The 24,072-nt window shown below is 52.1% G+C and overlaps 1 protein-coding gene across 5 annotated transcripts; it reads left to right on the forward strand.

Moving 5' to 3' along the window:
* The first annotated feature begins 1,823 nt into the window (after positions 1–1,823).
* On the forward strand, positions 1,824–24,033 carry SMPDL3B (sphingomyelin phosphodiesterase acid like 3B). 5 transcript variants are annotated; one of them, XM_027626409.1, is made up of 8 exons: positions 1,824–2,192; positions 12,111–12,324; positions 14,915–15,012; positions 18,771–18,914; positions 19,866–20,074; positions 20,483–20,663; positions 20,751–20,884; positions 23,509–24,033. In XM_027626409.1, exons 1-8 carry the CDS (start codon positions 2,132–2,134, stop codon positions 23,881–23,883), a joined length of 1,416 nt encoding a protein of 471 aa, XP_027482210.1. In that variant the 5' UTR covers positions 1,824–2,131; the 3' UTR covers positions 23,884–24,033. The 5 variants fall into 5 exon arrangements, with proteins under 5 accessions (XP_027482210.1, XP_027482215.1, XP_027482220.1 ...); XM_027626414.2 differs by having other exon boundaries at positions 1,827–2,192; positions 19,902–20,074; XM_027626419.1 differs by lacking the exon at positions 1,824–2,192 and adding an exon at positions 3,098–3,120.
* The last annotated feature ends 39 nt before the right edge of the window (positions 24,034–24,072 follow it).

The following is a 24,072-nucleotide window of genomic DNA, read 5'->3' on the forward strand; positions in this document are numbered from 1 at the left end:
TCTCTCCCCTAGTTAAGACTCTATCGTGGCTCCCCACAACTCTCAGCTTGGCAACCGAGCATGGCCTGGCTCCCCCTGCTTCCCTGGCTCAGGATCCCAAACTCCCAAATCACCCAACACTGCTCCCTCAAATGTTTCAGCATCTCTGTCTTAGCCGATGTTTCTCCTTCTGCCTGGGACATCTTCCACCCTATTTCCCCCTTCTCCTGGCTACCTGCTGCTTATACATCAAGATCAACCATATGGTTTATATGCCTTGGGATGCGGTGTCACAGGAGTGACACAAGACCACCAGAGAAGTCTCCTTGCCGACAAAGCAAACCTGAAGGACGTCAAACCTCTAGGTCTAGCCACCAGTTAACAGGAGATACGCGGGACAGATGAATGCGTGAAATGACCACCACCAAGAGGCAACCAGCCAAATCCTCCTGAATGTGGGAAATGTAGTAGGATAAACGACCAGGTTCCTTTGACAAGAACAAGGGGAAAGTGGGGAGTGAGGGGGGATACAGAGTAAGAGAAACTTAACAGATACATCAACCAATTGGAATGTGTGGACCTGAAGTAGGAAAGCTGCAGGGACTCTGCTATTTGGGCCCCATTTACTCATGTTCCATAAATTGCCTCTGAATAAGCCAAAGAAGCTATGTTCTCACTTCAAAGGGGAAGCAGGAAAGTTAATCATTCTCTGAGTTTCGTCCTAGGTCCCAAACACCTAATTACACTTAAGAAGAGCCAGATCCCAAACCTGTTCCAGAACAATAGCTTCAAACAAACCTCAGCTGACGCTGGCCTCAATACCCCCTACCTTCGGCAATTTCTGGAATCACACTATTTTTGTTCACCTGATATTTGCCTGTGATTGACCCTTCCCTGGATTCCTGGAGGAACATGTACTCTAGACCCTTTTCTAATAAAAACCCCTAGCCCCAAGCCGCGACGAGACTCAGTCTCCATTGCTTTCCGAGTCTCCCAGACACCCCTGTCTGCTATTCTCTGTCACTTCACGATTCAATGAACTGTTTTTACTTTCTCTGGCTTGCATTTGATTTCTATCCTGTGTGAAGCCAAGGACCCTTTTGGCTGGTCTGGTGGGGAACCCTCCCCTGGGTTCTCAGACTCAGCCTGCCTGCATCAGACCTGGTTTGGATCCTGATTTGAATGAACCAATTGTAAAAAAATATCATGAGACAATCAGGACTTTCAACTTTGACCGAGTATCTACCTAGTGATAGTGAGGAGTTTCTATTTTATCATTTTGTTAGGGAAAAAAAAAAAAGGAGTCCTTATCTTCTAGAGTATTTGTGGGCAAAACCATATGATCTTTGGAATTTGCCTTAGAATAATCCAGTACAGTTGGGGTGGGGGTACAAAGGAGGTAGATTAGCCATAAGTTCCCAGTCACTGTAACTGGAGGGTGTGGGTGCTGAGGGTTCAAGATCTATTCTACTTCTGTTTCTGTTTGGCAATTTCAATAATAAAAGAGGAGATTGGGTCCATTGCCTCCCTTTCCTCAAGTGTTAGATTCCTCCTCTGGGCTTGTCAAGCCACGTCACCCGCTAAACTGCAGTCCCTTGGTTTCCCCGGCCCCTCTTGAAGGCAGGGGTTGCCCCAGGCCCCCTCCGTCTCCTGGGGACGTGGCTCCTGGCGTAGAGGCATGTGTGACCTAGTCTTGGTTGGCCTCTGGAGCTCCAGCTAGCAGTAAGTCCCTTTGACGGCCAAGGCCACAGTCATTTCAGCCGGGCCTGTTTGTTCTGCGGGGGTGGGGCAACGTAAAAGCTCGAGGAAAGTAGATGATATTTGCCACTCAGTGACTGGGGCCGGGCGAGGTTCTCAGACAATCCAGCTGCTGGCTGGACAGATGTGCTCTGAGGAACAGGCAGGGCGAGTGCTGCTTTCCGCAGAGTTCAAAGTCCAGGCCGATGTGTCTCCTTGGGCCAGCCCAGCTCACACCCAGACAGGCCAAGGGAGAGAAGCTGGAGGAGGCAGTGCCTCGGATCACTGGGCACACGGGGCGCCAGGCCAGGAAGTTCTGCTCAAGCCCATGGCCAGGAGCACCCAGATAGAAAACCTGCAGTGTCGGCCACAGCTCCCGGAGAAGCGCGTGGCTCCCAGGAAGTGAGCCCCAAAGATGAGGCTCCTCAAGCTGCTCCTTTTCCTGGCCCCCTGGGGAGTCACCCGAGCTGAAGCAGGTAGGCACCCCAGCAATTGCCTTTGTTTTGTACTATGAACTTGGGGATCCGGGAAGCTGCTCCCGCTTGGAGAGAGCTGAAAGTGCTGCTAAAAATAGCAAGGCAGGAAGTTAGGGAAGGGAGGCCCCAGGAGAGAGAGTGAGTGAGTGAGGGGTGGGGGTGCTCTTTGAGCCTGAAGATCTTAAGTGGAGGCCAGAGCTGGCCAGGGGAGGGACACTGACTTTGCGAAGATGTGTGGGTACGTGTGAAGAGCCAGCCATCTGGTAGAGGAAGAAGGCGGCCGGCAGATTCACGACTTCATTCAGCCAACATTGGCTAAGGGCCTTCTGCATATCATGCACTATCCTAGGAACCGGGAATGTGGCAGAAAAGAAAGGAAACAAAGCCCCAGTCCTAGGGAAGCATTCCTTCAACTAGGGAGAAGCAGACCAAACGACACTTGCACAAGTAAATGCATGATAGTCCAGGAGTTATAAGTGTTGTGGAGAACAATAAAGCAGAAGAAAGGGGTGGGAGTGGGGATGGGGGGACTTGCAGTGTGGCCCGGGAGTGACATTTGAGTAGAGACCTGAGGCAGTGAGGGAGGGAGCTGTATAGACATCCAGGAGAACATTCCAGCAAGAGAGCATGGAAAGCACACAGGCCCTGCGCCTGACACTCAGGGGATACATGTGAGGACAAGCCTGGGGCCAGAGTGGCTGGAGCAGAGCAGGCAAGGTGAATGGGAGGGGTGAAGTTGGGGACCATGGGGGTGGGGCTGGGGGGCTGGCGCCAGCTCGCATACAAACATGTAGATGGTGTAAGGACTCAGGCCGGAATGGGACATCGTCGGAGGGCTTTAGGCAGAGCCTTAGGGTGATCTGACTCGTGTTAGGTTTTAAAAAGGGCCCCTGGGCTGTGCGTTGAGAAGAGACCATGGTGGATAAAGGTAGGTTGACCGACTTGTCTCAGTGTGCCTGAGACTTGCCTAATCTGAGCACCTGAAGTTCAGTGACCTGGGCGCACTGGGGTGGTTGGTCACCATGATAAAGGAGAAACAGTCAAACCCGTGGGCAGGCTGTTGTCATCCTCCAGTGAGAGGAGATGGAGGCTCGCCAGGATGGTAGGAGCGGGGCTGGCTGGAGACGGTCTGATTCTGGACAAGACTTGCTGGCAGATGTGGGGGTGACAGGGTGACTCCAGGGTCACTCCAGGGTCTTTGCCTTCAGCTGGGAGGACGGAGTTGTCATTGGCTGAGGTGCAGGAGGAGGGGACGGTGGTTTGAATAGGGATGCGTCCAGTTGGAGATGCCTATTAGATTTCCATGCAGTGGAAGAGGAGTCAGTGGGCAGGCTGGACCTCTGGTTCTCCTGAGGATCCGAGGTTGCCCTTTGCTGGAGTCCTGGGATGGGACCTGACAGGGGACCCAACACCCTTTCTGTAGCTGCTGGAATGAGGCTGAAAAAGGGAGGGACAGGCTCAGGTCTCTGCTCGTTGCTTGTTCTGTGGGGCTCAGTGCTCCCAGGCTGGAGCCCAAAGGGTTGGTGGTCTCAAGGTGCTCCCCTGGACACTACCCAGGAGCAGCTGGGAGCCCATGGCACAGCCGGGCGTCTTGAGGCCGGCAAGGAGGAACCTGGGGGCAGGAGACCAGAGCTAAATGCCCAAGAGGGACTGGGCTCCAAATGTTGTGACCCAAATGTGGAAATATTGCTGGGACGAGCCCTGAGAGTGTGTCGTTCCCTCTGAGGGTGACCTCCCTGGCAGAAGGCTGAGTGGAAGTCCTCCTTCTACCTGGGAGGCAGACCCTAGACCCCTTTGGAAATAATCCCTTTGTCAAGTAGGGATTATTGAGTTTGCTGAGCAGTAAAACACCTTACCCAAGGTTACACATGTAGTAAGTGTCTGAGTTGGGACATGAACCCAGGCTGTACAACTTCACCCTGCTTATAAAATAATGCTGTCAAAACAAACAAAGGGACACTGAAGGAAAGAGCCAAGAAGAGCGAACCTTTATTTTTTAGGACTTACGATAGGCCAGGCTGGGGCTAGTTGCTTGACATCTGCTGTCCTTTCAAAACCCACTTGAAAAATGAAAGAAGAAAAACCTCATTTGGTTTTTATAGTCCCTGTAAAGCGGGTACTATTCCTATAATACCCATTTTGCAGATGAGGCAAGTGAAACTCAGAGGAAGCACACTTGCCCAAGGCCGCACAGCAAGGAAGTGGCACGACCAAGTCTGTTCTCAGCTGCCTTACCCAGTATGCCCTTCGAAGGGTCCTCTTGGGATGGTGGGTTTTATAGGTACTATTTTTAATCTTTTCTCCAAACTTTCTGGAATGTATATATCTATACTTTAAAAAGAAATTAAATTTTATTTATTTTCTTTTTTTAAATTTAAATTCAATTAATTTACATATTGTGTATTATTAGTTTCAGAGGTAGAGGTCAGTGATTCATCAGGTGCATGTAACACCAGGTGCTCATGACATCATGTGCCCTCCTTCGTGCCCATCCCCCAGTGCCCCCATACCCCCACCCTCCTCCCCTCCAGCCACCCTCAGTTGGTTTCCTATGATTAAGAGTCTGTTATGGTTTGTCTCCCTCTCTGATTTCATCTTGATAAAAACAAAATTAAATTTTAAAAGAATTCCACAGCCCTTGTAGGTTTTTTCAGACTCCGAGTCTTCCCTGAAATGCAGGAGAAGGTTGAGTCACCCAATCAGAGAGCAGTCATACCTGCTTTGCCCTGAACTGTGGCGTGTCTACTTCCACGGTCCTTAGCCAAGAGGCTGGGTGGGGTAGCAGCCTGCTGGCTCCCTCCCCTCCCACATATGCCCCATGCAGCACCAGCTTGTCCTTCAGCTTCTAACTCAGAGAAACGGACAATCCCTGTCCCCGGGGGTTAGCACGGTAGGCAAACATTCCCCTCAAGAATAAGCCTGTGGGGCTGTCGTGAAGAGAGGGCAGTCTACGTCCTTAACACAGGGGGTCAGTAGATGTTGGCTTGAACCAGGGAACCCTCTGTGTTTAGGAGGTCCTCAGCTTATAGAGGAGGTTATTCCTTAGGGTCGAAAGCAAAGGACTAAAATAGCGACCAAGGGGCGCTGGGGTGGCTCAGTTGGTTAAGCGACTGCCTTCGGCTCGGGTCATGATCCTGGAGTCCCGGGATCGAGTCCCGCATCGGGCTCCCTGCTCGGCAGGGAGTCTGCTTCTCCCTCCTACCCTCCCCCCTCTCATGTGCTCTCTCTCTCTCTCTCATTCTCTCTCTCAAATAAACAAAATCTTTAAAAATAATAAAATAAAATAAAATAAAATAAAATAAAATAGCGACCAAGATCGTCCTGTGGTGTGGGTTACACACAATCATAGAGAAAAGTCAGGAACCACTGAGCGTTAGAACTGGCAGGGCCTTCAGATAACTTTGTGCAGTACTCTCATTTTAGGGTTAGGAAACAGAGGCTCTAGAAGAGAAGAAAAAGCGAGGCCCGAGGGGCAGAGGGGCCCAGGGAATAAGCACTCAGGGTGGCTTGTCGGCCACGTGGCCGGATGCTGCAGGTGAGGTCGCTCCTCTCGTCCACACATCCACCCCTTTGCCACGGGCACCAGGATCCCCATTTTACAGATGAGGAAACTGAGACTCAGCTGGGGAAATCTCTCATTCAAGTTGCCATTGCCAGTGTGGAGGAGCCCAGATTCAAAACCAGATTTCCCTTAGTCCACGTTCCATGCATGCCCTTTCCAAAACAACCTGCTGCCTTCAGCCAGAAAACCTGGGTCCTACCTTTTAACATCTATGTGACCTTGAGCCTCTATGTCACTCTCTATAAAACAAGATAGGGATAAAGCAGAGGAGAGTTTAAACATGATAGTTAAGCAAGATCACACACATATGTTGTAATGTGCTGTAAAAGTTTAAAGGACCATTTTTTTTTTTTTTTTTAATATCCAAGGTCGGGGCGCCTGGATGGCTCAGTCGGTTAAGCGTCTGCCTTCGGCTCAGGTCATGATCCCAGGGTCCTGGGATCGAGCCCCACGTTGGGCTCAGCGGGGAGCCTGCTTCTCCCTCTCCTCCCTGCTCTTGCTCTCTGTCACTATCTCTGTCTTTCTCTCTCAAATAAATAAATAAATAAATCTTTTTTAAAAAATAAACTTTAAAAGTAAGTAAATAAATATCCAAGGTCACACTGCTAGCTAGCGACAGAGTAAAGTGCATCGTGATCTTTTCTGTTCTGACACGATGTGAATCATAGGTCTGCCACTGACTAGCTCACTTTCCTCATCTGTAAAATGGTACAATACTAGAATATATGTCATAATTTTGTCATGAGTAGAGTGCATGGGTAGAGTGCTTGGCACAGCATCTGGCATTCAGTAGGTGCTAAATAAATGGCAGGTGTCTTGCTGCCTGCCTTTTCTTGTTTCCAACTGTAAGTAGGCTCAGTTTAAGACCTTCTTAGGTTCTAGGAATTATTTTTGCAAGTCTCCCTCCTCCCATCAGGAATCATAAAGGATCTCATATTATATGATTTTAATAAAGTTTTAAATACATCATTGATTTTGATGGTATTGTTTTTTCCCTGAACTTCGGAGCCAGTGCATTTTTTCCAGCCCCCAAACATGTCCATGGGTCTTACAAAGATACAAGGCTCTGGGCCTTATATTTGTTGTCCCCTAGTGGACAAGGGGGTCTGGTGACCCGTTTGGTGATGGAGGAGGAAGACCAGGAGTGTTTTACCTGCCCAGGGATAGGGAGCAGAACTGAGCTCTCAAAATTTAAACTGGAGGGTGGACTGTGCCCACCAAACCTCCAGGAGGGGAGAGGATCTGTCTTCCCATTGTTCTCAAATCCTGGCTCCCGGATCTGCACTTTATCTGCAGAGGACAACAGCTGAGGGGACGCTGGGGTGACAGGGGAAGGTTGCAGCCACTCCCCCCTCATCCCTTCTCCCTCCATGGGGAAAGGCGGACTTGCAGGACCCCAGGGATCAGATTCAGCCTACCTGCTGCTTTGCAATGCTGAGTGCCTTGGCATTATCTCCTGTTATCTCAATTAACCCTCACATCGACCCTAAGATGTAGGGGGCGCTGTTGTCCCCCTTTTACATCTGAGTAAACTGAGGCACAGAATTGCTCACGTTCCCACAGCTAGTGGGCCGTGGAGCTGGAATTTCAACCCAGGTCTGTGCTCTCAACTACTCACTGTAATTGATACCAAATTTATTCATATTCTCAATAATAGTGAATGATAATGACAGCTAAGATTGGTACACCTTTTCTTAAAACTGAAGGAACACGTGAATACTTTCTTACTGTAAAAGATTCAAGCAGCGTGAATATATAGAGACTCTTAATTTTTTTTTTAAGATTTTATTTATTTATTTGACAGAGAGAGACACAGCGAGAGAGGGAACACAAGCAGGGGGAGTGGGAGAGGGAGAAGCAGGCCTCCCGCGGAGCAGGGAGCCCGATGCGGGGCTGATCCCAGGACCCCACGATCATGACCCGAGCCGAAGGCAGACGCTTAACGACTGAGCCACCCAGGAGCCCCAACACTCTTAATTTTAATGAGACCCCTGTGCACAGGAAGATCTGAGGAAGTCTGGTCTGAGAGTAAAGTGTTGAACTGCCCCATTCCCCACACCTTCCCGGGGTCTCCTGCCCCAGGGGCAGCTGCCAGGGCCAGTGGTGTACTGGGATTCTTCTCTACAGCCCTTTCTCTTCACTGTCTTATTTGCTGCTCTCAGACAGCCGGCCAGATGTCAAACACCCATAGGCTCCGCAAGGCTAACGGGCTTGCCAGAATCCTCAGTCAACACATGAGAGAGCCTGGACTAGAAGCCAGATAACCCACCACCCTCTCAGTATACTCACCCCCTCCTCCATGACATTTTAGAGCTTAATTCCTCACAGTCTGTGACTAATTCCATAGAAGCCTGTGGCTTCCACTGTTTTATGGGCAACATAAGTGTTTTATAAAAGCCATCTTCTGGAGGCTCTGAGGCAACATTGTGTCTCAGCTTTGGAGCCTGGGAGGGCTGGGTTTGAACCTCAGTTTCCGCATCTGTGAAATGGGCATAAGAATCCCACCTCACAGAATGGCTGCAAGGATGGAATGAGATGAGAGTGTATAGGGCACCTCGCTAACATTCTTTAGATTTTATTTATTTATTTGAGAGAGATTTATTTATTTATTTATTTATTTTGAGAGAGAGAGCACGAGAGGGAAGAGGGTCGGAGGGAGAAGCGGACTCCCTGCCGAGCAGGGAGCCCGATGCGGGACTCGATCCCGGGACTCCAGGATCATGACCTGAGCCGAAGGCAGTCGCTTAACCAACTGAGCCACCCAGGCGCCCACCTCGCTAACATTCTTTGAGGGCTTACTAGTCCCACCATCCTCCCCACAGCCTTGCTCATTCATTGAATATATATTTGGGCATCTTCCACATCCCAGGCACTGTTCTAGGTGGTGAGGACGCAGAGATGAAGAAGATAGGCTGCACGATCTCGGGGAACTGACATTGTAGACAGGGAAGATGGATGATAAGCAAGTCAACAGGATCATTTCATCACGTGAGAGTGCTCTAAAGAAAATAAAACTGAGGGAGGTGATAGCTAGTGACCAGATTGGGGCGGGGTGGAACTTGAGAAAACGTAGTCAAGGAAGCCTTCTCTGAGGTGGTGACCTTTGGGCTGAGACCTGAATGAGGAGGAGAAAGCAGCCATTTGATCAGTGACCTGGGGAAGATTGGAGAAGGCAGCCAAGGAACCAGGAAAGAGCCCGTGCGAGGCGAATGAGTGGGGTGGGTTGGTCTGTGTGAGGTCTGTGGACTCTACCTCCACAGTGAAGACACCAGAGCCCAAGGAAGTGGAGCTCTCTGCACCATTCCTTCCACTACCCTGGCCTCTCCTGGAGTCAGGCCGCTGGGGCGCGCGCACACACACACACACACACACACACACAGGTCCCTAGGAATCTGGGGGAGGCTGGAAGGAGTTTCAGTTCTATACTCTGACTAGACCGGAGCTCGTGGGAAGAGAGAAACTGACAGATGACATGTGAGCCCGTCAGCGGACAAGGAGTTTCTGGAGTGAAGCAATGTTCCCGGAGTTCTTAGAAGGCTGACATCAAAGGGACAGAATGGCTCCCTCTTTATGGTTAGTTGAAGAAGAGCCTGCTCGAGGCAGGGGAATGGTCTCTCCGTGGCCTTCAGAGGAAGCCAGGGGACCGCACTCCAGAGAGAAGGGCTAAGGAAGGGCCTCTCACCCTATCTGACCTGGCCAGCCTGGCCTCAGGCTTGGAAGCAGGTGCCACCCCCTTCCAGTCTCCGGGCAGGGGCTGGGGAGAGCCCACCTACTCTGCCCACGTACTGGTTGAAATGGGGCAATTCGTTTCTTTGGCTTGGGATTTTGTCTCTGTAGGAGTAATTTTACATATATTGATCACAATTTGTATGACAAGTTTGAATTTCCCCAATTATAAACAAAGGCTCTCAGTTTGGGTAAAAGAGAAACATGCAGGTATAGACTGTCTACAGAAAGACATATCAAAAATAAAAAGGCAACAGTTCGGGGCACCTGGCTGGCTCAGTCTGTAGAACATCTGACTCTTGATCACAGGGTCATGAGTTCAAACCCTACATTGGGCATGGAGTTCACTTAAAAAAAAGAAAAAAGGGCACTGGTTTTACCCCCTTAGCAATCACACCTTCCTGGGAGAAAATAGAGAGCCACAGGACCTTAACCATTTACCGTGTGATCTCAGGCATGTTGACCTCTTAGCCTTAGTTTCCTTATCTGCAAAATGGGGATAATGATCAATACAGCCGACCCTTGAATGACACAGGTGTGAACTACGAAGGCCCACTGGTACACAGATTTTTTGATACGGTACGGTAATGTATTTTCTCTTCCTTATGATTTTTCTTTTTTTAAAGATTTTCTTTATTTATTGGGGAGGAGATATCACAAGCAGGGGGGAGGGTGGTAGAGGGAGAAGCAGACGCCCCACTGAGCAGGGAGCCCGACTTGGGACTCCATCCCAGGACGCTGGGATCATGACCTGAGCCGAAGGCAGACGCTTAACCGGCTCAGCCACCCAGGCACCCCCTTATGATTTTTCTTTATCTTTTTTTTTTTAAAGATTTTATTTATTTATTTGACAGAGAGAGAGACAGCGAGAGAGGGAACACAAGCAGGGGGAGTGGGAGGAGGCTTCCCGCGGAGCAGAGTCTGATGCATCATGACCTGAGCCGAAGGCAGATGCTTAATGACTGAGCCACCCAGGCGCCCCACCCCCATGATTTTTCTTAAATAACGTTTTTTCTCTAGCTTACTTTATTGTACAAACACAGCAAATACATATAACATACAACATATGTGTTAATCAACTGTTTATGTTATCAGTAAAGGATTCTGGTCAACAGTAGGCCATTAGTAGTTAAGTTTTGGGGGAGTCGTAAGTTATGCACAGATTTTTGACTGTGGGTGTCGGTGCCCCGAACCTGCATTGTCCGAGGGTCAACTGCACCTCCAGGGCTGTGGTGACCGTGTAATGACCTTGGGAGGGATCATGACTTACTTAATCAGTCATTTGCACCCTAGTGTAAACAAGCTTCTGATCCTCTCCTGGGACCAGACTTAGATAAGGAGAGGTGAGGAGAAGTCTTGGAGAGAGGCTCCGGGGCTGGACTTTACCTTCGGACCCCTCCTAGGGCCACAAGGAATGTCCTGTGGCTTGGGTGGTGCCGTGGCTATCCACCCTGAAAGCAGCCCTGGGAAGCCGGGGGCTTCCAGGCCCCGGGCCGGGTTTCCTGGGCTGGGAGCAGGGCTGGGGGGATTGACTGTTGGCACGGAGTGACACAGGAAATGGAGGAGGAAGTGATGGAGGGTGAGGAAATCCCAGGCCTCACCCTTGTCTTAGCCAAAAACATGGAATTTAGGGCAGAGGCCAAATCTGTTCAATAAGCATCGTTGAAACTACTTATCCGCGGCCCTGTGCTGGGTACGGATGATAAATCCACCCCATGTGGCCTGTTTCTTTGTTGGGATTCCTTTCTCTCAATCACACCAAGAGACTTTTTTTTTTTTAAAGATTTTATTTTTAAGTAATCTTTACACCCAACATGGGACTTGAACTCACAACCCTGAGATCAAGAGTCACATGCTCCTCAGACTGAGCCAGCCAGGTGCCCCTCATGCCAAAAGAGATTTTTGACATTTCGGCCAGCCTTGGTTGGAAGCTGAGACCAGGTTTCAGTGGACCGATTCGGCAAACAGGACAGCTCCCAGCTGCATCCAGAATCACCAACCACTACACACATGCGAGTTTCAGCCCAATCTGTAGTTGGGTCCCTCCTTTTCTTGAACTCCATCTTCACACATACTACACAGGTTTTTGTTGGTATTAATGTACAAGATCTTACAGTGCAATTCGTGTTGTAAGGCTTCTCCCAGGTCAGATTTTTTATGTATTTCCCTGGAGCCTGAGAAGATCTGGCTCTAGTTCTGGGCTCAGCGAGGTAAAGCAACTCACCCAAGGTCACACAGCTTACAGGTGGCTCCAGAGCCTGAGTGCTTCACCATGGCACTCCTCAAACTTTGCTTTCAAACAAGCACTCTGCTTAGAACTCCCAAAGGATTCTTTGAGGGTCATGAGGCCCACCCCCTCCCCAACCCCTGCTGCTGGGTCCCCTGAGATGGAGAAATGGAGAGGGTCAAGGGTCACAGGTTAGGGACAGAGCCAAGCTTTTTCTCTGCTCCTCTCAGTGCCTCCCTGGGCAAAGTCAGACCTGTGGCTCTTTCTCTCTGAGCCCTGGCTTCTGAGGAAGCTGTTTTACATTTGCAGCCTGCTCTCTCCCAGCCGGGACTCCCCCCGGGCTTCCTCCCCATCCAGGCTCAGGGAGGTACCAGCATCAAAGAGGGTCTCCTTTCCCCTGCAGGGAAGTTCTGGCACATCTCTGACCTGCACCTTGACCCTGACTACAAGGTCTCCGAAGACCCACTCCAGGTGTGCCCATCAGCTGGCTCCCAGCCGGTGCCCAGCGCAGGTCCCTGGGGCGACTACCTCTGCGACTCTCCCTGGGTCCTCATCAATTCCTCCATCTACGCCATGAAGGTGATCGAGCCGGAGCCAGACTTCATCCTCTGGACGGGGTGAGAGCAGTCACAAAAGCCACCCTTCACCGGGCCGCTGCTGGGTGCCACCTGCAGACCTGGCACCCTCCCCACGCTAGCTCCCTTAGTCCTCATACCGGCCTTGATTCAGAGAGGATGGGTCCGAAGCTTGAGGGACACAGCCTGCCCAAGAAACTGTGGGCCTGGCTGATCCCACGGTCCGTGCCCTTGACTGTGTCTCCTAGCCTTAGCAGAACGAAGCTCTCTCTGAGGGTGGGGACACAGTCATGGCACATCTGGGTATGTGGAGAAGTCCTGGATTTTATTATTTTTTTAAAGATTTATTTATATATTTATTTGAGAGAGAGAGAGGGAGGGAGAGCAGGAGGAGGGGCAGAGGCAGAGGGAGAACCCCCAGCAGACTCCCCGCTGAGTGCAGAGCCTGACAAGGGGCTCGATCCCATGACCCTGAGATCATGACCTGAACTGAAGTCAAGAGTCAGAGGCTTAACAGACTGTGCCACCCAGATGCCCCGAGAACTCCCAGATTTTAAGTCAGGGGGATGAACACTGGGGCCACTCCCACCGGGGTTTAGTGATCCACATGCGGGGAGGGATGAAGGTAGGGGGGCTGAAAGTGGTCCTGGCTGCCCTGGCCCCGGGGGTTCTCATTGGTCACAGCACCACTCTGCCTGAGGATAGCTTGTGGGGTGGGTGATTTCTACTTAGCCAGACTCCGTTTCTGCTTCTCATCCAAGGACACTGCTGCGAGTCCTCCAGCTTGCCTCAGAACTGGCTGTCCTTGCCCTTCATGGTCCACCCTTCACTCACTGGCTCCTTTCTCCCTCCCTTGCCGGGGCAGCCTGTCTTATGCTCAGCCCTGGGTAGACGCTGGGGAACCGAGCTGATACAAACCCAGACCGGCCTTCAAGGAGCTCCCCGTCTTGTGGGCGACACAGACAAGCCCACTGACCACTGTATCCCAGCCGGGAGAGAGGGTCACTGGGGGATGTAGGAGCTTTCCAGGGCACCTGACTCCATCTCACAGGAAGTGGTAATCGGGGGGGGGGGGGCTGGTGAGGAAGGCTGGCTGGTGTGCTGACTTCCTGCTCCCTCTTCCAGCCTCAATGGACACTTGTACAGGGCAGGATCAGGCCCGTGATGCCCCCAGCTGGCCCTCAGTGTGGCGTGAGAGTGACCGGGAATGACCCTCAGATGGACCCTGTGGTTGGCAGGAATCAGAGATGTCTCAGAGCAGCTCAGGAAACCGTCTCAGAAGAGAGTGAGCTTTAGGCTCTGACCCTGAACTCTTGCTCCCAAGGGGGATTGTGCTCGGGGAGCCTCTGGATTTTCTAAGGAGGAACATTCGGAAAGACGGGATCCCTCTGGGAAAGGCGACTGCTTTGGGAAATTCAGGATCCTTTAACAGAAACATGATGTTTCTGGGAAATCTCTGGGACCTTGCAGAGATAGAGGACATTGAATGAGATGACCTCTGGGACCTTTTATAATTCAGTTTCTAAAAAGTTTGACTTTTCAGGGCGAGTTGCAATCCCTTAGGGGTAACCTGTAGAAACTGGAAGCGCTTTCTAAAAGAAAGAATTAGATCCTCCAAACTAGAAGAAAAAGGGGGCGGGCAGGGATTTTGTTTTGAGATCAAGAGTCAGATGTCTGACTGAGCCATCCATGCACCCCTTTTCTCAGTTGGATCCAGCCGAACAAGGGACTCAACGGTCCCAGGGCTGGTCCAGGATCTGCCGTAGAGTAGTAGAGATGAACTGTAAACGCTGATGCCAGCTCCCAACTCCTTAGGACCCTTGGGGAACGGAGAGGACTCAGAGATGGTTTTTCCACCCCAAACTCCCTGGGGACTTGCAGAGGGGACTCGAACCCCCAAGCTTCCCTCTTTACATAATAATACTAATACAGCCTAGCAGCTACTATTCTGCCTTTTATTTAATTTAATTTTAATTTACTTTTTAAAAGAGAAAGGAGAAGAATTTTATTGGAGCTCAAGTTAGGACAGCTGCCCAGGAAATATGCTCTTTACAAGGAAGAGAGTGGTCCCACTTGTCTACATTTTATATATATAATTTTCCCCGCTTTATTAAAATCTCACAAGACGAACCAGGAGAGATGATGGACTCTGAAAAACAAACTGAGGTTTCTGGAGGGGTGGAGGGTGGGGGGATGGGTTAGCCTGGTGATGGGTATTGAGGAGGGCACATTCTGCATGGAGCACTGGGTGTTATGAACAAACAATGAATCATGGAACAGTATACCAAAACAAATTATGTAATATATGGTGATTAACATAACAATAAAAAATTAAAAAAAAATCTCACAAATACTGTAGGAGTAGGTACCAGTCTTATCCCTACTTTACGGATGAGATAGTGGAGGCTCGGAGAGGTTAAGCAGCCAGCCCGGGGACCCACAGCAGGTGCCCTGCAGGGCCCGGGTTTGAACTCTGTCCTGCGTGACTCCCGCCTCCAGCCTGGCCTTTCCCTCGCAGGGGCTGCCGAGGGCCAGCTCCACGGCCTGTTTCCTCATAGCTGAGCGGTCCCTTCCTTTTCTCGGGGCCCTTCCTGAGCTGCCCCCACGGAACTGGCTCGGTGGTGTTTTGCAGTGATGACACACCTCACGTGCCCAACGAGAGACTGGGAGAAGCAGCGGTGCTGGGAATCGTGGAGCGCCTGACCGGGCTCATCAGAGAGGTCTTTCCAGGTAAGCCCCCTGCCGTCAGGAGTCTCCCCCACCCCCTCCACCCCGCAGCATTGCCTGAAGCCCAGGCGGAGTCTGGCCCGGTGGGGGTGGCTCAGTAACAGCAGCAAGATATGGAGGAACAACCTTCCACCACGGACGACGCTGGCTGCTGGCCAGATCTCACAGCGACCGATCGAGGAACGCGAGCCATCGCTGGCCTGTGTTTCCATGCAGAATCCAGTGGACGGAAATGCCTGACATTTCACTGCTTTCTGCCCGAGCCTGTTTTACAGCGTCTCACAGCTCCTTCTCGGGGCACCTGCAGTTATGTATAGGCATCGTTCCCGGCAGGTGTCACGGGGACTTGCATGTAGCCCTATGTCCTGCTGTGGCCCCAGAGCTGCCATCCACCGCCCTTAAACCATCCTGGCTGCCGGGGCCTCTGAGAGATGCTGATTTCCAGCCCAGGTGCTATTCTCGGTGCTTCCAAGGACTTCAGAGCCCAGGAAAGCAGGCAGAACCTGTGAGTGGTTGTGGCAGTAGTCCCGTGGCACGTGACAGGGAGAATGGGCTCTGCATGCCCCATCTAGCGCCCCCGAAAATGTCTTTAGGCAGGCTGTGCCAAACACAAGGTGCCAGGGACTGAATCAGGCCCTCAGGCTGTCAGCTGGGGACCTGTCAGAGCAGCCCGCTAGCCCCCACCCCCACCTCCTTCGGGTTCTGGAACGGGTGCATCCTCTAAAGGTCTTAGACAAGGATCGGCAGGCCCCGGATATGGACTGATGATAATAAAAATAAATATTAGCGCAGTAGTAACTGTACGTATCTCTGTACTGAGTGCTAAGTGTCAGGCGCTGCTCTAAGAGTCTAATAGGCCGTAGCTCATTCACTGTTGTGACGTTCCTGGAGAGAAGTGCTATTACTCTCTCCATTTTACTGGTGAGAAATGTGAGCCCTGGAGTCAAGCAAACTGGTCAAGGTCATGTGGCAAGGGCGGGGACACAAATCCTGGTTTGAGCACCACCGTGACCCACCACCCCCCGCCACCACTCCGGGAGGGGCCCTCAGCTGCTGTCACCATCCCACATCTGACCTCGAGGCAACCTCCTTTCCCACCTCCTTCCCTCAACGTGAATCATTTTATGCACCGTTGTCTGGATGTGTGGATAAGGCATTGATGGCTCAAAGCTAGCCAGTTCCTAGGGAGGGATTCAAACTCAGATCTGACTCTGAGCACTCTTCTCTGCTCCGCCGGGGCTTCTGGAATAAAAGTGAAATAATGGACAAGAAAATGCTTTAAAGGGCGCCTGGGTGGCTCAGTTGGTTAAGCGTCTGCCTTCGGCTCAGGTCATGATCCCAGGGTCCTGGGATCGAGCCCCGCATCGGGCTCCCTGCTCAGTGGGGAGTCTGCTTCTCTCTCTCCCTCTCCCTCTGCTTGCCGCTCTGCCTACTTGTGCTCTTTCTCTCTCTGTCAAATAAATAAACAAAATATTTAAAAAAAGAAAATACTTTACAACTATGAGTTCACATACAAATGTAAATTAGAAGATCCTCTCGTTTATAACACACTTGCACATTTATTGAATTTCCTAATAATCCAAGATGCCATCGACTGTTTAGATGCATTGTTATCTTATGTATTACTAAGGAAGAAAATGCTGTTAGAGTGTAACGGTGCTGTCTCGTGGCCTCAATGAGAAGTCACAACCCACCTGTAGAGATGTTAAAATAAGAATATATTAGAAGAACTGAAAGGAGACATTATCTTATTCGAGAATTATAGCAACACAGGTCAAGCAGAACACTCTCCATTTTATAGATAAACAAGCCGAAGCACGGAGAAGTCAGGCAAATCACTGGAGAGGAGGAAGGGACCGAAGCTCGAGATTTTGGGTCCCTAACATGCATCATGTGTTCTTCCTGCCACGTTGCCACCTGCGTCACTGTGAACCCTGGCCCAATTTCTCCAGCAGGGCTTAGCGGTGAATGCAGGTGAACACAGAGCCTGCTCCCAGCTCAGGCTCTGCCAGTTTTCCGGCTGGGCCATGCCCTGGAGACTCCGTTTCCTGTCTGCACAAAATGAGGAAAATCATGGTGCCTGACCAGAAGGTTGTTGTGAGGATTAAGTAATCCACTCACTCATCTAGTCAACAAATATGTACTGAGTATCTACTAGGAGTGAGATACCATTCTAGGAGGAGGGACCTTGGCCGTGGACTTAGATGCCAGGCTGTGCCCGCATGGAGTTTATGCTCGTAAGGGGCTTCTCACAGTGCCCGGCACAAAGAAGCAGCAAAAAAGGGGAAAGATTCCCTCCCTTCTCATCTGTCCTTGGAATTCCAGGGGTTTGTGTTTTTTCTAAATGGATCCTTTTTTTTTTTTTAAAGATTTATTTATTTTAGGGGGGGAGGGGCAGAGGGAGAGGGAGAGAATCTCAAGCAGACTCCCCGCTGAGCGCGACCCCAAGATCATGACTTGAGCGGAACCAAGGGTCAGACTCTTAACCGACTGAGCCACCCAGGCGCCCCTCTAAAAGGATTCTTAATGGCTGCCGGCATTTATATTAAAGAGGTGAGATTTTTTCCGGGCAGTGACAGAGGTGGCTTCTGGGTTGGCAAACAGTTCCCGATGGGATTCCGACCTTCTCCTTCTGTGGAGCTTTCAGCCCTCCCAGACCTTGTGGGCTCTCCAGGGCAAAAAGTTGGTGAAAACATCTTCCCCATGGGGAATTAGACGTGCCCGCCTCCCTCACTGGTTCAAGGTCACTCACTCCCTGGGGAATGCCAAGCTCCTGTAAGGGCAAAACCCTACCCTGAGCTCAGAGGAGTTTTTGTTTCTCATCAAACATTTATTGAGCAACTACTACTTGTCAGACATAGACATAAAGGAAATGCATCTGATGGGCTCCCTCCCACTGAGGGGTGATTCACAAGCCACTTCCTTCTCTGACCCCCACCCCCACCCTGACCCCCACTTCCACAGCAAGAGGCTCTTCCCTTTTTTTTTTTTAAGATTTTATTTATTTATTTGAGAGAGAGAGAATGAGAGAGAGCACGAGAGGGAAGAGGGTCGGAGGGAGAAGCAGACTCCCCGCTGAGCAGGGAGCCTGACGTGGGACTTGATCCCGGGACTCCAGGATCATGACCTGAGCCGAAGGCAGTCGCCTAAACAACCGAGCCACCCAGGCGCCCGAGACTCTTCGCTTTTTTGTGACAATCCTCCCACCTCAGTCAATACCTGTCAACCCTACTTACTGCACTTCGAGGCCCCTGGGACTGGCACTGGGTGCCTGGTTCCGGGGTCTATGCGTTGGCCCACACGAGGTGTTGATAAACACCTTCTGAATCACGGAATGCGTGAAACTCCTAAGGCTCCCAGGGTGAACCAGACCCCTCCCCCTACTGTAACTGGACCTGGAATGGACAAGAACGTGAAGCACTGCGTTACCAAGGGACTCAGTAGGGACGGGGAGATTATGTAGATCTTCCACCCTTCTTTTTCCTGTCCTCTTATGCTTCCTGCTTCCTTCCCACCAGGAAACTCTCTGCTGGGAATGGGGTTAGGAACTGGGATCAGAGAACTCACTACTCTTCTTTCCCAGGTCTGAGCAATGTGCCGCCAGAATCTACTGTATGTTGTTTTCTGTTTATCTCTGTATTTCGCTCATCTGTGCTATGGCCCTCCCCCATGGGCTCCGATGGCCAGGGGCGGCCTGAAAAGTACCAACTCCACTGAGCACCGTCACATAAACATATTTATATGTTTCTTTTTCATCCCAGATACCAAAGTCTACGCTGCTTTGGGAAATCATGACTTTCACCCCAAAAACCAGTTCCCGGCAGGGAGCAACAACATCTATGATCGGGTAGCAGAACTGTGGAGACCCTGGCTCAGTAATGAATCCATCGCTCTCTTCAAAGAAGGTACTAGCACCATTTGCAAGTATAAGTACTTCCTTGTCTGCCAAGGTCTGATCAAATTTTGTCCCCACCACGACCCCAGGAGATGGTACTGATTTTATCCCCATTTTACAGGTAAGGAGACAGAGGCTTAAAGATGTCGAGTCCCTTGGCCAAGATCAGCCAGCTTAGAGGTGGCCACTTGAGAGCAGAATCCAGGGCTGACTGCACTGCCCATGCTCTCAACGGCTCTCACGAGGATCCTAAGTGACCATTTCCTGAGTATTTAGTGGGTGCCAGGCGCTATTCTCAGCACATGCCAAGACCCCCTCATGGAAACAAGGAAGGGGCAGTGACCTCTGGTTCAGGCAGGGTTTCCCACCCTTGGCACTACCGACATCTTGGGCCAGATAATTCATCGTCGGGGCTGCCCAATGCATTGTAAGATGTTCAGTAGCATCCACGGACGCTGGATACGAGGAACACCCTCCATTGCCATAACCCGAAATGTCTCCAGACGCTGCCAAACGTTCCCTGGGGGACAAAATCAGCAGCCGAGGACCACTGATCCAGAGACACGGCCAGTCCAAGGTGACCCTGGCTACTCTCTTCCCTGTCCTCAGTCCCAGCGGGTCAAACCCAACCAGAAGCCATTGATTTAGTCCACAGAGATCAGCTTCTGGGACAGAGGGTTGAGTGAACAGGGTTGACAGTGGATCTGGAGGGGCAGACGCATCTTACTGTTCTTCATATTATAGAAAGGGAGAAACTGAAGCACAGAGCGCTGAAGGCTAACTGTTCCCACGCTGCACAGCTAATAAGTGCTGGAGCCAGGACTTGAGCTGAGCCAGCGGGCCTCCGGAGCCTCTGCTCTTCTCACCACGCCCCTCCTACAGGAAAGATGGGAAGGGAGGATGCGAGGGCAGAAGGTGGGAGTGAGATGGAGGGCCACAGAGGCGTGTTCGTCTGACGCAGGGATCCTTCAGATTCTCCCTGGCTGTGACACCTTAGGTGCCTTCTATTCTGAGAAGTTGCCGGGACTGAGTGGGGCTGGGCGAATCGTGGTCCTCAACACCAATCTGTACTACAGCAGCAATGAGCAGACGGCTGGCATGGCAGACCCTGCCCAGCAGTTCCGGTGGCTGGAAGATGTGCTGACCCGGGCATCCCAAGCTAAGGAGATGGTAAGGGCTCCCACCTCCACCTGCTACCCTCTCTGGGGTCACTTCCTGAACAAGTCTCCCACCTCTGCACAAACTCACCCACTCACTCGAGGGGCCCGTAGTGATATTACTGAGGGTCCTTCATCAGCCTGGCGCCTGGAGGGGGCTTTTCCCATCCTCAGGGCAGTCTGGGAAAAAGAGAAGGGTACTCCACGTGGCAGGCTTAGCCCGCCCGAAGGCGCAGAGGTGGGAAACCTGGTAAAATCATCGCTGGGGCCTTAGAGTGCTGGCATCTGCCTGGGGGTGGGCTCTGGGGGGACCCTGGAGCCTGTCTGCTTGCCTCTGGCGAGAGGGGCAGGTGTTGCGAGGTGGAAGTGAGGGGTTGGGAGGGGCACCCTTGAGCCCCTCCTGGGCACCCTTTCCTTGCAGGTGTACATTATTGGCCACGTGCCCCCGGGCTTCTTCGAGAAGACGCGGAACAAAGCGTGGTTCCGGGAGGGCTTCAATGAGGAGTACCTGAAGGTGGTCCGGAAGCACCATCGAGTCATCGCAGGGCAGTTCTTCGGGCACCACCACACCGACAGCTTCCGGATGTTCTACAGTGATGCAGGTACTCGTCGCGGAGGACAGCTGCTGGCCCAGCCCCCTCCTCCTCTTGCCAGCCTCCCTCTCAGTCCCACGGTCTCTCTCCTGAAAGGTGCTCCCATCAGTGTCATGTTCCTTACCCCTGGAGTCACCCCATGGAAAACCACCTTACCTGGAGTGGTCAACGGGGCCAACAATCCAGGCATCCGGGTATTTGAATATGACCGAGCCTCACTGAGCCTGCAGGTCAGGAGCGCTGGGTCTGCTGGGGCCCGAGGGGGAGGATGGGGAGGGACCTGAATGTATCACCGCCTTCCCTAACTCCTTCCAGCTAAGCCACCCTCTTCTAGAGCTCAGGTTCCCTTGAGCCACTCCAAATCTGCAACCAAGTCAGGTCAATTCTTTGTCCCCAAATCTCCCTTCGCCCTAAATCACAGCCTCCTACCTGGCTTCTCTACCTCTAGCCCTGCCCTGCTGTAGCTCATCTACTACATACTACAGAAGGCACTGATCTTTTTAAAGCACTTGTCTCTCTCCTGCTCAAAAACCTTCAATGGCTCCCCAGTGCCCACAAGATAAACGGGATCTCTTTGGCCTGGTGTTCAAGGCCTCCTGCAGTGTGACCTCATGCCCATTGCCCACCTCATGCCTACACCGACTAGGCCTCAGCCAAAGCCGGCCCCTAACTCATTGAGCAACCCCTCATTTCCTGGGATGGGCTTGTGATTGTTGAAATGGCAAAGAAATAGTATTCCTTAATTTATTCAACAAAATGTACTAAGCATCTACCATGAGCCGGACCCTGTGTTGAGCTCAGGAGTTACGTAAGTGAACAGTGACAAAGTCACTGCTCTCCTGGAGCTGAGGTTCTTACAGGAGACACACAATAAATAATAAGGAACGCTAAGTATGGCATGGAGAGAAGCACTAAGGACAAAGCAGAGTGAGGGGGTAGGTGTGCCCGTTGTCGGGTGTGTGTGCACGCGCACGTGCATGCTGTGAGGTGGGTGGGACGGAAGTGTCACTGATAGGGTGACATGTGAATTCTGAGGAAACTGAGGGAGGGACCCACTCGGGCATCCGGGGAAGGCGGAGGACAGAGCAAGTCAGCTGCCCTGGATGGGACTGTGCTTGGCGTGTCAGGCAAGAGCGAGGAGGACGTGGCCGCAGAGGAAGGCACAAGGGGAGGGTGGGAGGGACGAGGTCAGATCCCGTCAGCCGTGATTAGGACTCTGGATCTGGAGGGTTTGGGGCAGAATTAAATATTCTGACTTACAATATTACAAAGTCACCCCGCCGGCTATGCAGAGAACAGGCTGTAGGGGGCAAGGCCAGAAATGGGGGGTGGGGAAGGGTGAGTTAGGAGGGGACCACGATAACCACCGAGAGGTGATGGTGGCATGGGCCAGGGGGTGGCAGTGGGGCGGCGAGACGCCCCAGATCCTGGATGTCTGCTGAAGGCAGAGAAGGCAGGATTTGCTGGTGGGCTGGATGAGGGTGTGAGAGAAAGAGAGGAGCCAAGCTTTGGCCTCAGCGCCTGGAGGGGTGAAGCTGCCCTTTACTGAACCGGGATCACTGTGGGACGAGCAGGTTTCAGAGGGAAGATCAGAAGTCTGGTTTGGGACCTGTTAACTTGGTGAGGTCTAAGTGGTGTCCCAGTGAAAATGCTGAGGACGAGGCAGCTGGGTATCAGGTTGGAGGCCCAGGAAGAGGAGGGTATAGAGATTTAATCGGGTGATTGAGAGAGGACACTTAAAAGCCAGGGACTGGATGGGATGACCTAGGTCCTTGACTCTAGAGTAAGTGTACACAGAGAAGAGGTCTGAGGTCTTTCGAGAGTGTGGCCTGTTGTCCACATGGGCACTCAGAGGGCCTTGGCAGAGGAATCGCCGGCTGGTTCCCCACCTCCCCCCCACCCCCGACGTGCCTTCTCAGGAAAGGAGGCAGACAGGCCTGGGTTTGAATCCTGGCTCCACCCCTCATGAGACTTTTTACCTCTTCCTGCCTCTGCTCATCTGTAAAATGGGAGTAACAGTCCCTCACAGGGTTTGGAGAGCACGGAATGAAATAACATAACGTGCCTCGGGGGGAAGCTGCCCTCCATACGTGGCAGCTCCTCTTAGCCCACTGCTGGTGACCTGAGGCAGGCCCACAAATTTAAGTGTAAAGCATCGGACAGATAAGCCTTTCCAGATTCTAGTTCTGAAGATGCATCTGATCCTAGGAGTCTTGGGTGTATCTCAAACCCTCCTCAATCACAATTCCATAATCTCTTTCAGCCAGGCACTCCCTGACACTTCTTTAAGTTGCTTTTTATCCATTAATTCTGTAAATATTTACTGAGCTTCTCTGCGTACCTGGGACAGAAAATGAGTAGGCCACGGGGTTAACAACCTGGATTCCAGCGGCGCCTGGGGGTGGCTCAGTCGTTAAGCGTCTGCCTTCGCTCAGGTCATGATCCCGGGGTCCTGGGATGGAGCCCCACGTCGGGCTCCCTGCTCTGCGGGAAGCCTGCTTCTCCCTCTCCCACTCCCCCTGCTCGTGTTCCTTCTCTCTCTCTCTGTCAAACAAACAAAACCCAACCTGGATTCCAAACCCGCCTCTGCCACAACACCTGTAGGACTCTGGACAAATGAAATAACTAAACTTTTTAGGACTCAGTTTCCTCATCTGTGAAATGGGGTGATAACTGCAGTTACCGCATCAGCATACCAGGCATACCCCGCAAGTAGGAAATGCTCACCAGCAGCAGTCATTTTGAGAGCTATAAGAATTGGGCGGGGGGGGGGGGGGGCAATGCGAGGTGTAGGATTGGGGGGGTGGAAGCTGCCAGCTCCTCATGGCCTGCCCTCCTCACGCCCTCTCTCCAGGACATGGTGACCTACTTCGTGAACCTGAGCCAGGCGAACGCGCAGGGGACCCCGCTCTGGGAGCCAGAGTACCGGCTCACCGAGGCCTACGGGGTGCCCGACGCAGGCGCCCGCTCCATGCACGCGGCGCTGGGCCGCATCGCCGACGACCCCGGCGCGCTGCAGCGCTACTACGTCTACAACTCGGTCAGCTACGACCGCGAAGCCTGCGGCCCGGCCTGCCGCGCCGAGCACTTGTGCGCGCTGCGCGAGGTGGCCTTCGACGCCTACGCCGCCTGCCTGCGCGCCCCCGGCGCCGCGCCCGCGCCCCAGCTCGCGCTCCTGCTCGCGGCGCTGCTGGGCCCGCGCGCACTGCTCGCGCTGCTCGCGCCCTGACCCCGGGCCACGCCGCCACACGTGCCCGGCGGCCGCAGCGGGAACCGGCGTGGAGCAGCCGGATCAGGAATGGAAGCGCCCAAGACCTCCCCCCACCCCAGCGCATGTTTTTCTTTCCAAGTTTCATCCAAAAAAACAATGCGCCTCTTATTCTGTGCGTTTTTCCTTTTCATATGTAAACAGTGTTTC

The sequence above is a fragment of the Zalophus californianus genome, chromosome 4 (genome assembly GCF_009762305.2).
Source record: "Zalophus californianus isolate mZalCal1 chromosome 4, mZalCal1.pri.v2, whole genome shotgun sequence".
Lineage (NCBI taxonomy): Eukaryota > Metazoa > Chordata > Mammalia > Carnivora > Otariidae > Zalophus > Zalophus californianus.

Bases quoted from the DNA above. Each gene is read 5' to 3' on its own strand.
- SMPDL3B (XM_027626409.1), top strand. From the start codon at position 2,132: ATGAGGCTCCTCAAGCTGCTCCTTTTCCTGGCCCCCTGGGGAGTCACC. The intron at 2,193-12,110 runs GTAGGCACCCCA...TTTCCCCTGCAG, and splicing joins AGTCACCCGAGCTGAAGCAG to GGAAGTTCTGGCACATCTCT. The intron at 20,885-23,508 runs GTCAGGAGCGCT...CCCTCTCTCCAG, and splicing joins GAGCCTCACTGAGCCTGCAG to GACATGGTGACCTACTTCGT.